This window comes from Lynx rufus, unplaced genomic scaffold (assembly GCF_022079265.1).
Source record: "Lynx rufus isolate CCGP_SWC_20201006 ecotype Redwood Valley unplaced genomic scaffold, mLynRuf1.p SCAF_9, whole genome shotgun sequence".
Taxonomy (NCBI): Eukaryota; Metazoa; Chordata; class Mammalia; order Carnivora; family Felidae; genus Lynx; species Lynx rufus.
Window position 1 is genome coordinate 98,875,918 of NW_025814897.1, and position 13,468 is coordinate 98,889,385.

Here is a 13,468-nt window from a genome sequence, read left to right on the forward strand (position 1 = left end):
GCTTCTGTTTTCTATTATCACTCTCAGGCTCATGTGGGAGGAAGTAGGCAGAATGGATCTTAATTTTCTGCAAATCCATTTTTGTTGATGACTCTGAATGGCTTTGGCTACCATCCACTGGAGACTCATTTGTCACAACAGTACTGGTCACACCTCCTAAAACTAAAGGTGTGTATATGCTTCACCCCTGCAAAAAGGCATTCACCTTTCAAAGGGTCTGGCTTTATGTTTGGAGCTAAGAACCAAACAGCAAGATTCAGGGATGGTCAACCATCTAGCCTTTGAGCTACAGGAGCACAGGAGCCATGCCTATTATTCACTCTGGTAGCCTAGAACAGTGCCTGGTACATAGCTACAGAACAAATACCTGTTGAATATAATTGTGTTGAGACCATCACAACTGCAATCCAATCACACAAGTGAAAGGTGCCTCTCCAGGAAAACTAGGAGCGCTTACTGCTAAAAGCCCAAAAAAGTCATTACTTTAGGAGCTCTATTACATGATCACAGTAAGTGTAATAAAAAGCAAAACATCTGTGTCCAGGAGGGCAAGAAGGCTTAGAGAAAAGGCTAGTACATAATGATTTTCTTCAGCAAGCACTGCTGGTTCATAAAAGGCTACGTCTAGAAATCACTTAAAACAGAGGAATTAAAGCAAGTAAGAAAAACCCTGAATAACTTCTTCTAGATTAAGGTCCTTGAAGAAGAACGCTATTTTGACGCTCTGTCCTTTAAAATAACTGTAGGGAAGCAGACTAGGAGACTCTGGAGTCCGGCTGCCTGGCTTTGTTCTGGCTCCCCAACTTCTAGCTGTATTACTCTGGGCGAGTTAGCCTTCTGGGCTTTAGTTTTGTCCACTGTTAATTAGGTAATAGCACCTATCTCAGGATTACTGATTTACTGGTAAAGCACTTAAAATACTCCCTACTATACAGCAAGTGCTCAATAAAAGAGAGACTTTGGGGGGTTGTTGTTATTATCATTATTATTAAAATGTTCTCAAGAGAAGAATAAAAGTAATACAGCTGTCAACAGAATCTAGAGGGACATCCAAATTACAGGTACCCCCATTTCCTGAAAATCTGTGTTACACCGCTTCACTTTTACAAAAGGCCTACAATCGTATTTGTTTTCACTAACTGAAGAAAATCCAAAGAGGATTCTGATTTTCACTTTAATGAAAAAAGGCAAAAAGTGAAAATAGCGTTCAGCGTTTGTTTTATAGAGAGCTATTGCAGAGGCAGCATGCACCCTGGGCATCAAGCTGCCATAGCTTTGAACTGTGTCTGTGAGCACATTTGTGCTTTATCTCTATTTTCTGTATCCATTAGCAAGATGTGTCTTAAAGTATGAGAAAAGCCTGAGAGAGGTTATTTTTGGGGTCTGGGTACACTAAAAAATTTTGCCATATAAATTAATGGTAATTGCTCCTTTGCTTTGCGTCATTTTGGCTTGTGAAAGGCTTTATAGGAACACTCTGGGGGTTTTTTGTTTTTTTGTTTTTTTTAAGTTTATTTATTTTGACAGAGAGAGTGCATGAGTGAGCACAAACAAGGGAGGGGCAGAGAGAGAGAGAGAGGGAGGAAGTGAGGGAGAGGGAGAGAGAGAGAGAGAGAGAGAGAATGAATCCCAAGCAGGTTCCACATTCCACACTGAGCCCAATGTGGGACTCGATATCACGGACCCAGAGATCATGCATGACCTGAGCCGAAATCAAGAGTCGGACGTGTAACCGACTGAGCCACCCGGGTTCCCCAGGAACACTCTACTTCTGAATAGCAGAGGAAACCTGTATCTACAAATGATGAGGCTTTTAAGAAAAGACCAATAGGTTCTCTGTAACATGTATCTTGAGAAAACAGAAGAAACTAGTTAATTGTGAATGGAAATCATCTGCTAACCTAACTCAAGTGAGATTCTTAAGAATCTAGATTTCCTTCCCCTTGAGATACTTGGCATCCTTTGTTAGAGAACTTTGCTCAGTAGATTTCATATCTCTAAACAACTGCCTGCTAGAACACAACCCCAATAGTCAAAAGTATTCATAAGTGAAAGTGGGCCGTATGGGGATCAGACCTCTAGGCATAAAGTAGGGTAACAGGAAATGTAGGTAGAGTTCTTAAATCAAAAGAAGAAAAAAACATACAGCTGTTCCCACAAAAAGCTAAATGCCAAGGAAATAGATTTTCCAGCAGTAGAGGAGCAGGAGGTGCTGTGTGGGGTGGTGGAGGCAGATGTCTGGAACAAAGGGTGGAGAAGAGCTCTGTAGTATTGCCTGGCAGCAAGTGATTATCTGCCAGGGAGGAGCTTCTATGTGCCATTAGCCAAGCCACACAGAAACACCAAGCATGGAGACGCATAGAGGCATGGGGTCTTATACCAAATAGGGCCAGAGGTCCTAGGATGAGGTTGTCAGGAGACCATGCTATAGTCTGCCCCCCCAGCAAGGTGGGCCTACAAAGTCCTGGTGTCTAGCAGAGAAACCACTGAGGTTTCTGGGATTTCTAGGCCTTGACACTGGGGTCAAGGATGGTCCTGCCTAGGGGAGGCCAGATCCCATGGCCTTCCGGATGTCACAGTAGCTTGGTTAGAAATCACATTCTCTTGGGCTGACAGTGCCACTGCCTCACGGAGATCCCTTCCTACCTTTAACCACCACGATGGACCAGGTTTTCCAAAACATAATGTCTTTATGAAATTTTTAATAGATGCTTATTAAAGACACACATAAATGTGGATTCATTTTTATACCTTTTATGCCTTTACATACATAAATACAGAGGTTGGCAGTGGAGGTGAGGGGGAAAGGGAGGAAAGTGCATGATGGGGAAATAACCTTTGTCAGGAAAAACCAGAATTCTGCTTTGTTTCCTTCTCTAGACACTGCCCAGAAGCAGGAGCATATACCATGTATGACAGCCTGGTCACATATCTTAGCCCATAAACATGGGTCACTAAGCTATTCAGTCACCATAAAACTGCCTCAGCTGGGCTTGTCCAGCCCATTTTCTGTTTCTGAGATTTCTGAGCCAGCTCTATGGGTCTCTTCTCATCCTTCCCTGGAAGATTCCACAGTGCCTGGAAACTCCATCTACTGGCAGATGAGTGAAGGGTTGAAGAGGTGTGCATTAAGCTCCTAATTAAATCACAGGATCTGGTTCATAAGCATCTCACCAACCAAAACACGAACAAGACACCTTTATCATTCAATTAAAAGCATAGCCAGAATCTAATTGCTGGATTAAGAAATAAGTAGTTTAAACAATTTTTTGAAAAAAAAAAAAAATGAGGAAAGTGGGAATGGGCAAGATAAACAGCTTTGTCCCATCCTAGCTTCCTGCATTGAAGTAAGGAACTGAGTATAAGACCTCAAAACAGTTTTCAGCCAGATGCCAAGAGGCCATCACATCCACATAAGTAAAGGAAGGGACAGCTTTATCTGGCTTCTCGCCCTTTCAGCTTTTCAAAATTCAAAGAAACACCTCCTTACCTGCCAGGACTCTGTTAACAGAAGAGTGAGTAGCCAAGCCAGGCTGTCCACGTTCGTGAAAAATCCCCGCATAAGGCAAGTACTCAGGCAGCAAGAAACGCCTGTAAGAAGGAACCACATGTGAAAAGCCTATAAAAGACTACTACTACAACACAAAGGAGATACACTATCCACGTACCCCAAAAAATCAAAGCTAAGGGATCCACTAAACCTAGGAATCCACAGAAGCCCAACACGGAGTAAAAATTGCTGGGATTTATCCTTCTGCAGATTTGTATCTCCTTCCTGATCTTTCTTCTGCAGTTTTGCGGGGCTTCTAATCTTGAATAGGATGCTCCCAGTGCCACTTGTCCATCTCTTTTCATTGCGGCCAATCATCTCCTGTCAAGTCATTAGGTGGCAGGGCTGGATTATAGGCTCACTAGGAAATAATTTCAGATATGGAATCCAAAGCTCAGAAAGTAGGTTTATTTTTTTTTTTTTATTTAAAATTTTTTTTTTTTCAACGTTTATTTATTTTTGGGACAGAGAGAGACAGAGCATGAACGGGGGAGGGGCAGAGAGAGAGAGGCAGACACAGAATCGGAAACAGGCTCCAGGCTCCGAGCCATCAGCCCAGAGCCTGACGCGGGGCTCGAACTCACGGACCGCGAGATCGTGACCTGGCTGAAGTCGGACGCTTAACCGACTGCGCCACCCAGGCGCCCCAGCAGAAAGTAGGTTTAAAAATGAAACGAGGCTCTCATAAAGGCTCCCTCATAAAGGCTAACTACCAAGTTCTTACCTTGGGACAAAACGTCCAAGTGAAGGTGCAGACATCCGGGCATTGCGTGGAGCTCGGTGCCTGGATCTGTCACCATTGTCCCTGGAGAAAACAAAAAGACTACATATAAGAGAGTCATTAAAGCAGAACCAGATAATAGCCCAAAAGACAAACATCCCCTAAACTAAGTTCCTACACTTAGGTGAAGATCCCAGAGAAATGAGTCATCTGGTTGCTTACTAATTTGGAGGGCACATTAATACACTACAATTCTGAGGGAGCCTAGGTGGCTCAGTCATCTGAGCATCTGACTGCAGCTCAGGTCATGATCTCGTGGCTTGTGGGCTCAAGCCCCACATCAAGCTCTGTGCCAACAGCTCAGAGCCTGGAGACTGCTTCGGATTCTGTGTCTCCCTCTCTCTCTCTGCCCCTCCCCCATTTGCACGTGCGCTCACTAATCTCTCTCTCTTTCAAATAAATAAACATTACAAAATTCTTTTTAATATATACATTTCTGGAGTACCCCAACCAGAAGATTTATAAACATTTTCTAACAGCTCAGTAAGAAGGAAGAAGATTTTTCACGAGTTAATGTGATCTCTGATCTGAAACTGAAATCAAAAGTCCTCTAAAGGGACCTGGAATGGAAATGTATAAACTTTTTCTAGATTGAAAGACAGAGAAATTTTGGCTTTGGGGGATCCTGAAGGAATCCTCCCATTGATTTCATTCAGCAAATGGTTATCTCTAAATGAATCTGTTTAGGCCTTTGGTGTGGAAAAATCACTCATGAAAAGTGAAAGAAAAACAACACAACAAAAAGACTAAGCAGTCCCTTCTATTAGGGACTGCAAAATTGGCAATGATGAAGAGTATTAGACAATGTAATCCCAAGCATTTGAGTAAAAAGAAAAAAAGTCTAGGTGTTTTTCTTTATGGTCTGTTAAAATAATAGTAATAACCACCATTTATTAAATATCTATTAAGTTCTAATATAAAGGTTATTAATACATTATTCTATTTAATCCTTCTAACTACCCCATGAGGTATTATTAGTAGCTTTGTTTTATAGATACGGAAATGAAGGAGCAGAGAGGCAAATGCCCAAGGTCACACAACGAGTAAGTGGCTGAGGCAGAATTCAAGGAGTATCTATCTGATTCTGAAGCCCTTGCTCTTTCCCCTATACTTTGCTGCCTCCTACAAGAAAAGGGAAGACAGGGACTTCACGTGGCTTAGTTTCCAATGCATCAAAGGAACAATAAGCCAAAGGGCACTGGCTGGACAGAGCAGTTAATTAGCTGCTTAACCAACTCCACAAAATAAATGAACCTCTGAAAGCTTGATCTGGTATTTTTTCTGAGTTCTCCCTTTGGATTATCTTCAACTTAATGAGATCACCTTCAAACTGGCCTTGGAACCAAAGTTAAGACAATACTCTGGCTTTCAAATGGGCCACTGGGAGCTTTACAAGCCAGAAATGAAAGCCTAGGAAGGTTTTTATATTTTGGTGGGTTTGGATGCTGAACATTAACAGAGAAATCAATATCAGGGATATTGGAAGCTGATCCATTAAAAGTCAGTACTCGGTCTTTATTTTCCCCAAAGAGAAGGCATACTGTTGTTTTCCTTAACATGTCATATCCCTTTGACTTGAAACTCTATAGATGAAGGGAGAGGCAAGGGGAGGGAGAGAGAGAAAAGACCATATGGAAAGTAAAAAGGTTATTAAAAACAACAATGAAATCAGGAGTTCCTGAACAGTAGATCACGGCTCTGGGAAGCCCACAAATTGTTATAAGATTTTGGCAGCCACGTGTACACAAGGAATAAATGAATATCAAACAAATAAGTTAGTTCTCAAATTTAGCATATTATTGATTTTCAAATAAATCCAGCTTCAAGTTTTGATCAAAGTACCAATTCACTTAAAAATACAAATGAATTCATGATAGCTTTTCATAACAGCGTATTTTACTTCTCAAAGGGCACTAAAAGTCCAGCTAATTATCATGAGAAAAGTTAGCAAACATTTTGAAGTTAAAAAGGGCCCTAAGGAAAAGAAGGGTCCCAAGCCTCAAAAAGGTTAAAAACTAAGCTGTAGAAAGAAACATCATGGGATAACTGTGAGTACTTGTTCTGTAGCTAGGAGAGAGAGCTGGCCTTCCCAGAATCACACTGTGGAGCTGACAACTGGCTTCTGTAAGGTCCCAAGATGTCTCTCCCTCCGGACGACAAACAATACTCTATCTGGTGAAGAGTAGGGAAGGAGAAGCCAGTGTGCTAGATCGTTCTACTGCTCAGCAGTTGCCAGTGCTCAAAGACGGCACAGAGCTTGGTGAAAGGACACCAGAAGACAGTTTAGAAAAATGAACAAACACACCAGGGCTGGGGAAATTTCCGGGCTCTTTCGACATAATTCACAAGCCTCTTTTCTAACACCTACAAACAACCAACTTTCTGATTCAGTTTCTCCTTCCATTTGAAAAAGCGGGGGGGAGTGAGACACAAAACATGGCCAGAGATAATGGCTTTATAGTATTCAGAGATCACTGGAGGATATACAGGAAAATACGAATGAGATCAGCTGGCTCAGATACAAACAAAGTCTCAGACTGATGGTCACATTTGGCACCATAAAAAAATCAATATGTTGAGCAGAGATGCATCTGCTGGTCCTCAGCTTAACATCTTGACTAATGATAGAGAAGCAGGAGCTAAATGGCATCTCAATAAAATGTAGAGAAGACTTCAAATTAAAAGCACTGAGAATTCTAGCAAAGGGGAGGAGTAACATCATGGGACTCACAAGGACTAGAAAACTGAAACGTGGTGAACACAACAGATGAGGTGCTACCTATGGGAGAAAACAGCAAAGGACATCTAGGAGAAAACAGCCTTCACTAGGAGAAAAACAGCTTAAATACCGTTCTAAGAAAAACCCTGAAAACAGGAATGGGTAAGGTGGCAAAGACCAGAATGTTCAAGGGAGGAAAGAAGAGGGAAAAAGGCCCTGGACATTAGTACTGGCCACAGAAATCCCTAACTAAATGCACAGCTCCAGTAAAATAGAGGTGAAGAGAACAACTGATGACTCCGCATTCTGTAGTCTGGAAAGAAGGAAGGATTCAGAAATAAGGAGTTAGACTGAGGAAACAAATTTCAGCGCACAGCCTATCTCCAGTGGGGATGAGAAGCCAGCAGGGAAGGGGGAGAGTGGTAAGAGTTCCAGGAAAAGGGCAAAGGAGTTAAAAATACTTAAAATAACGCTGTACTGAGAAAACCACACAGACTCTGCCACTCACATCAGTGCTGATACAGGATCAACATGAGGCAAGGCTGCACGAGCTGAAGGAGGCAAAACTAGTGAGGCAGAGACTGACGTGAGTGGACTGGAGGAGGTCTGCCAAATGAGCAGTAGGTAAAGGCAGACCCAGGGAGACGGTTTACCTTAGGAATGGTGGACGGAGCTATGTACTGGGGCCTAACATAACACAGCCCGTGCCCTTCCATACTGAGACTTAAAAAAACAAACAAAAAAAAGCCATGAGGAAGAGTATGCAAATATGCTGATTCTGCTCCTCCCTCACAGGAGGACTATTTGTCACCAGAACGCTTTTCAGGGAAACACCAAGAGAAATCCTCATCAATTTCATCAGCCAGAAGGTGCCTTTAAGCCAGCAGGACAGAAGCTGGCAGAGTTATTAATGGCTTTCCCAGCTGCTGAACTCTGTACATCTCTGATTAACTCTCAGAGGGGTATTTGGGAAGGACAAGGGGTGGAGGGAATAAGACTTTCTTGTAAAAGATTTTATAAGGGAAAAAAAAACACCCTTCAAACAATAAGGCATCCAAGACAAATGCCAAGTATAAGAAAATGCATCTCTGGAACAAGGGAGAGAAACACAGCAGCGACTCTTGCTAAATGCCTGGGATTAATTGCCTCAGAGAGAGGCTATAATTTAAAGGAATGAAAAATACACCTACAGACTGCCGGCTGAGTCCTGACCAGACAGTCAGCTTGTCATTCCTCCTCATGACAAATGGCTCTGACTCGGGCCTTTATAAATGAGGCTCTTGAGCAAAAAGCTCAAAAGGCCATTGTCCTCTCGACAATACACAGTTGACTTTGCTGAAAATTAGACTATTAAAAAAATAAGTGTCTCCCTATGCTCTTCTGTTTTTATTCAATTTCCAGACAACAGAAGGCCTAGTTGGTATTCCTGTCCCTGGATGGCACAAGTCCTTTCCTTACCCAGGTGCTCTTGGTAAGAAACCGAGGCCCCCATCTCTATGCCAAGGACTGTGCACACGTGTAAGGGTTTAGATTTCTGGGAGGAAGGCTCAGGCTCTGGGGGTATCATTCACAGGGGACAACTAAGAGCACGGCCCCCTTGGAACTGCAGAGCTTTAACTTTTCCATAAGGAACAGTAATAGATAATTACCATTTACAAATTTCTCTCTTCCCTTATTCCACCTTTCATTTCATCTGCACATATTCCATATTCCTACTGTGCATTTTACATTAAAAAACAAATCTATAGGGGCACCTGGGTGGCTCAGTCGGTTAAGCAGCCGACTTCGGCTCAGGTCATGATCTCGCAGTCCGTGAGTTCGAGCCCTGCGTCGGGCTCTGTGCTGACAGCTCAGAGCCTGGAGCCTGTTTCGGATTCTATGTCTCCCTCTCTCTGACCCTCCCCCGTTCGTGCTCTGTCTCTCTCTGGCTCAAAAATAAATAAACGTTAAAAAAAAATTAAAAAAACAAAAAACAAAAAACCAATCTATATCTCAAAGTGGTTATGCCCTCCTTCCCCCCCCTCCCCTCCTGGCTGTTTAATTCTTTCCTTCTGTGTTTTCCCCTTCTATACCCAAGTACAATCCACACATATTCCCTTTTCCTTCTCTTCTAGCATTCCTCAAAATGAATATTCATATGTATTTTACTTGCCCAGAAAGAATGCTAATTCTAAAGTTGCTGAGCAATAGCCTATACTTCTAAGCAATAGGCTCAAAATCCTCAAGGAAAGAGCTAGAATTTAGATAGGCATATATTTTAGAAATGTGTTGGGGCTCTCCAGGTACCAGATATCCTATTCCTGATCCCCAGGAAGTCTCCCCACTTCTCTGAGACGTTTCATTATTCTGCCTCTGCTGAACACAAAGCAGGTTCATCTAAGGTAGTTAGCTCCAACAAAGATCTGAGCACTTTAGGGGTAAACTTCAGAAATTATCCACTCTGATTTTACAAATCAGACACTGAGGCATAGGGTGTGAAAGGGACTTGCCCAAGATCAAATCTGCCAAGTAACAAATTTGACTCAGCCTAAACTAGAACCCAGGCCACTCTCTACACAGGAGTTGTCAGGCTAAGGGGGCAGCAGGCACTGATGAGTGATCCCAGGTCCCACCGCAGCTGCTCTAGGAGTCGCTGTTTTACCAATTTAGTTCAAAACTGGTTCAAGTAGGAGTCAAAAAGGACTCAGGCAACATTTCATTTGGAGAAGTAGGAAGTGAGACAGCTGAGCTTTCGCAGCTCATTTCCCAGGAACATTCACAAACAGGCCCCACTCTTAGAAAACACCAAGCCTCTTACACCCAATACTTAACATTCAGTCCTCGTATGTTCTCTCCTCTATTTCGCCCACTGCTTCCTAAGTGGTTTTCCTGCATCCATACACTTGCCACTTTAGGTCACCCCAACCAATGCTGTCCGAGTTAGCTGCCTCAAATACATCTTCAATAATAACTTCCCCCAGATAAAAATACGATCCAGGGGCGCCCAGATGGCTCAGTTGGTTAAGTGTCTGACTTCGGCTCAGGTCATGATCTCATGGTTTGTGAGTTTGAGTCCTGCATCAGGCCCTCTGCTGTCAGCACAGAGCCCGCTTCAGATCCACTGTCTCCCTCTCTCTCTGCCCCTCCCCTGTACTCGCTCTCTCTCCCTTCCTAAAATAAATAAACATTAAAGAAAATAATAATAAAGCCCAAACTTTCAGCCAGACATTCCAGGCCCTCAGTTCAGGCCTTTCTGATCTTCTCTATCACATTACAAGCATTCTGTAGCTCTAGCCACAGATTTATTCAGGGTCCCCTGAATATCTTTATTTATACAGGGTCCCCTGTAAATCATCTATCTCTGGGCTTTTGCTTATGCTGCTCCCTTTGAATCTCTTAGATTCTACTGTACCTATCTCCTGTACCCTAACTTCATCCTCCACATCACTTCATCTAAGTCCTATGCAGTCTTCCCACCCAGTTGAAACCCATGGAGCCTCCTCACATCTCCCCAAATACTCTCTTCCCTTCATAGAACGCTGCTCTGTATTTTAGTGCTACCTTATTACAGTCTGTCTCGGAAGTTATTATGTAAAAATCTGCTCCCGTTATTTCATAGCCTAAAACTCTTCAATGACTCCCTTCACCTACAAAATAAAGTTTACCTCCTTTGCAAGGTACAGGAGACTCTCCAAAGATCTGGTGCCACCTTAAGTCTCAGGGCTCATCTCCTGCCACATATCTTGGACTTTAAAATCTAGTCAAACTTATCAACAAGGGAATTTCTGAAATATTCCATGCTATTTCACGTTTCTATGACTGTGCATTTATTTGTCTTTCTCCCAAGTATGTCTAGAAGTAAAGGGCCTGTTGTAATATGTATAACTTTCTCTTTTATAAACCCACCTTGTAGGGGCGCCTGGGTGGCTCAGTCGGTTAAAGGTCCAACTTCGGGTCAGGTCATGATCTCACAGTTTGTGGGTTTGAGCCTTGCATCGGGCTCTGTGCTGACAGTGTGGAGCCCTGCTTGGGATTCTCTCTCCCTCTCTGTCTCTCTCTCTCTGTCTCTCTCTGCCCCTTCCCCATTCACACTTTCTCTCTCAAAAATAAATAAATAAAAACTTATAAAAAAAATGAATAAACCCACCTTGTAAAAGAAGCAATCAACCACTACAAAAATCAAGTAAGTGAAATTATTGAAAACTCTCTGGTAGGGGTGCCTGGGTGGCGCAGTCGGTTAAGCGTCTGACTTCAGCCACGTCACGATCTCACGGTCCCTGAGTTCGAGCCCCGCGTCAGGCTCTGGGCTGATGGCTCAGAGCCTGGAGCCTGTTTCCGATTCTGTGTCTCCCTCTCTCTCTGCCCCTCCCCCATTCATGCTCTGTCTCTCTCTGTCCCAAAAATAAATAAACGTTGAAAAAAAAAATTTTAAAAACAAACAAACAAAAAAACACTCTCTGGTAAAAAGGAAGAGAACAGTTCCTTATCTCATCCCACTTTAAGAACGACTTCTGTATAACACCACCACTTACCAAATACAGCTCATTGCCTGATTCCTGACTGTTCTAACAGGTTGCAGTCCATAAAGAGAATAGCTTTAAAGTGTGTTTCCTTTGAATTTCTCTTCTACTTCTAATATCAAAGAGTCTATGGTTTGTAAGTTAAAGAAAAGAACAAAAGCAACTCTTCTTCAAAATGAAGTAGACGGGAACACTCTCCAAAGATTTACCCTTCCTTTTCTTGGCTACAGTTATGTATCTGTTATTAGTAGGCAGACTCCCACAGGAGTCCCGGAAATTCTGGGCACAGAAGAGAGAGCAAGAACAAGTACTACCAATGGCATGTAGCTTCACTCCACTGGAATTTCTAGCCACGAGAATTTGAAGCAAGTATATGAGTCTCACAAAGCTGCCAGGATTTCGCCTATAGACAGATGATAAGAATAGTATTATTTGGTTTCTAACGTGTTTTCTTTGCCATGACTCAACTAAATTTCAGTTACAACAAAAGGGCAGGTGAAGAATATTAAGTTCTGAACTAAAAGCAAGCAACTCCTCTTATGTCAACCCAATCAGATGGTAGAGCTGAGGGACAGCCTTCAGAACTCTCAGCTACATCATACATCAAAAAGACCTTTTAACAACTTCCTTGCTAGAAGGTGTCTAGCAAGGGGACCATTAAAGGAGAAGTCCTTTCTGTATGAGGCTCTCTGCACGTGTGTATGGGGTACTGCTAGAACACTTCATTCCAAACTAAGGAACCAGAACCCGTCTCTGGCACCCAGAAGTTACTGTCATACAATGAAACATTTTTGCCTGTTTGGTCATAATATGGATTTCTGGGTAAAAGGAACTCAAACACAACCAGATAAATTAGAAAAATGAAGAAAACAGATGTAATAGATCTAAAGTGATTTCATCTTAAGGCTGAAAGCCTAGAATTCTCACTGAGATGTTTTTCCAAAGTAAGCCTAATGTCACAACAGTGAATGAAGAACTTGCTCTCTTCTGAGCTAGCAACAACTTGAAGTGAATATAATTCCCCTGTGGCTGGGATGTGTGCTGGAGATATTTGCGACTGATCCAGTCTGAAGCTTCTCCAATTGTCATCAGCTCTGGGTATTCTTTGCCTTGGAAGGCAAAGCAGTTACAAAAAGAGGCAAGAAGGGCAAGAAATGAACTACGGATGATTCTGGGATTATATGTACATTTAGAGTAACAGATAACATGAGGAAGGGGGTGAGGATAACAGGACAATAGACATATACCACCTCTTGTGCAGGCCTTAGCGACTTCTGGGATACAGCACTTAACCACAGGGCTTCAAAAAAACTTCCCTCTCTTTCCAAAGGGATGGTGAAAATTAAAATGGCAGTTTTCCTTATGCTTATTTGCCTTCTACATTCCAGCAGGTGGTCTGGGCTCAAAAGCAGGCAGACAGCCATGTCAGCGACAGCCACACCTTTACCCTGCTTGTGAATATCTTTATGCAAAGACAGATGCTGAACGCTTCAGGACAGACCTTCTGACAGCGGGTTTCTGGATGCCCTGTTTGTGCATTTTGATAAACACAGGGACCCTGCAGTCTCAATTCTGGCCACAGACAGAGATGAATGGCAGGAGATGATGCCTGCCTGGATAGATGGTCATTAATCCAGACCACAAAAGAACAGAAAATTTAACCTGCTGCCGACCAACCTTCAAAGTTATCTTCCCTAGAGATAAATCTAGATAGTCTTCTTCCACAGCAAGCTCAGGGAGCAAGAGCTCAAATGTGGTTCTACATCATTTTTAAAGGTTTTTAAATCTGCAGGACAATAAAAGCCAGACACTAAATATGTTTACTCCTGTTCTCAAATCTCAGACATGTCTGATTTTGGTTGTCTCTGTATCCTTATTTTAAAAAAGACTACAGTGGAGTAAATACCTCATTAGGTTAT

The 13,468-nt window shown here is 42.6% G+C and overlaps 1 protein-coding gene across 11 annotated transcripts in view; it reads right to left on the bottom strand.

Annotated features, from left to right (window-relative positions):
• The window catches only part of AMBRA1 (autophagy and beclin 1 regulator 1), a 179,506-nt gene that overhangs the window by 89,880 nt on the left and 76,158 nt on the right, over positions 1 to 13,468 (bottom strand). For all 11 annotated transcript variants that reach the window (XM_047072308.1, XM_047072303.1, XM_047072313.1 and 8 more), the window contains 2 exons: positions 4,275 to 4,355; positions 3,491 to 3,591 (listed from right to left, as the gene is read on the bottom strand). In XM_047072308.1, coding sequence (XP_046928264.1) covers positions 3,491 to 3,591; positions 4,275 to 4,355 — 182 coding nt within the window. The remainder of the gene's footprint in view (positions 1 to 3,490; positions 3,592 to 4,274; positions 4,356 to 13,468) is intronic.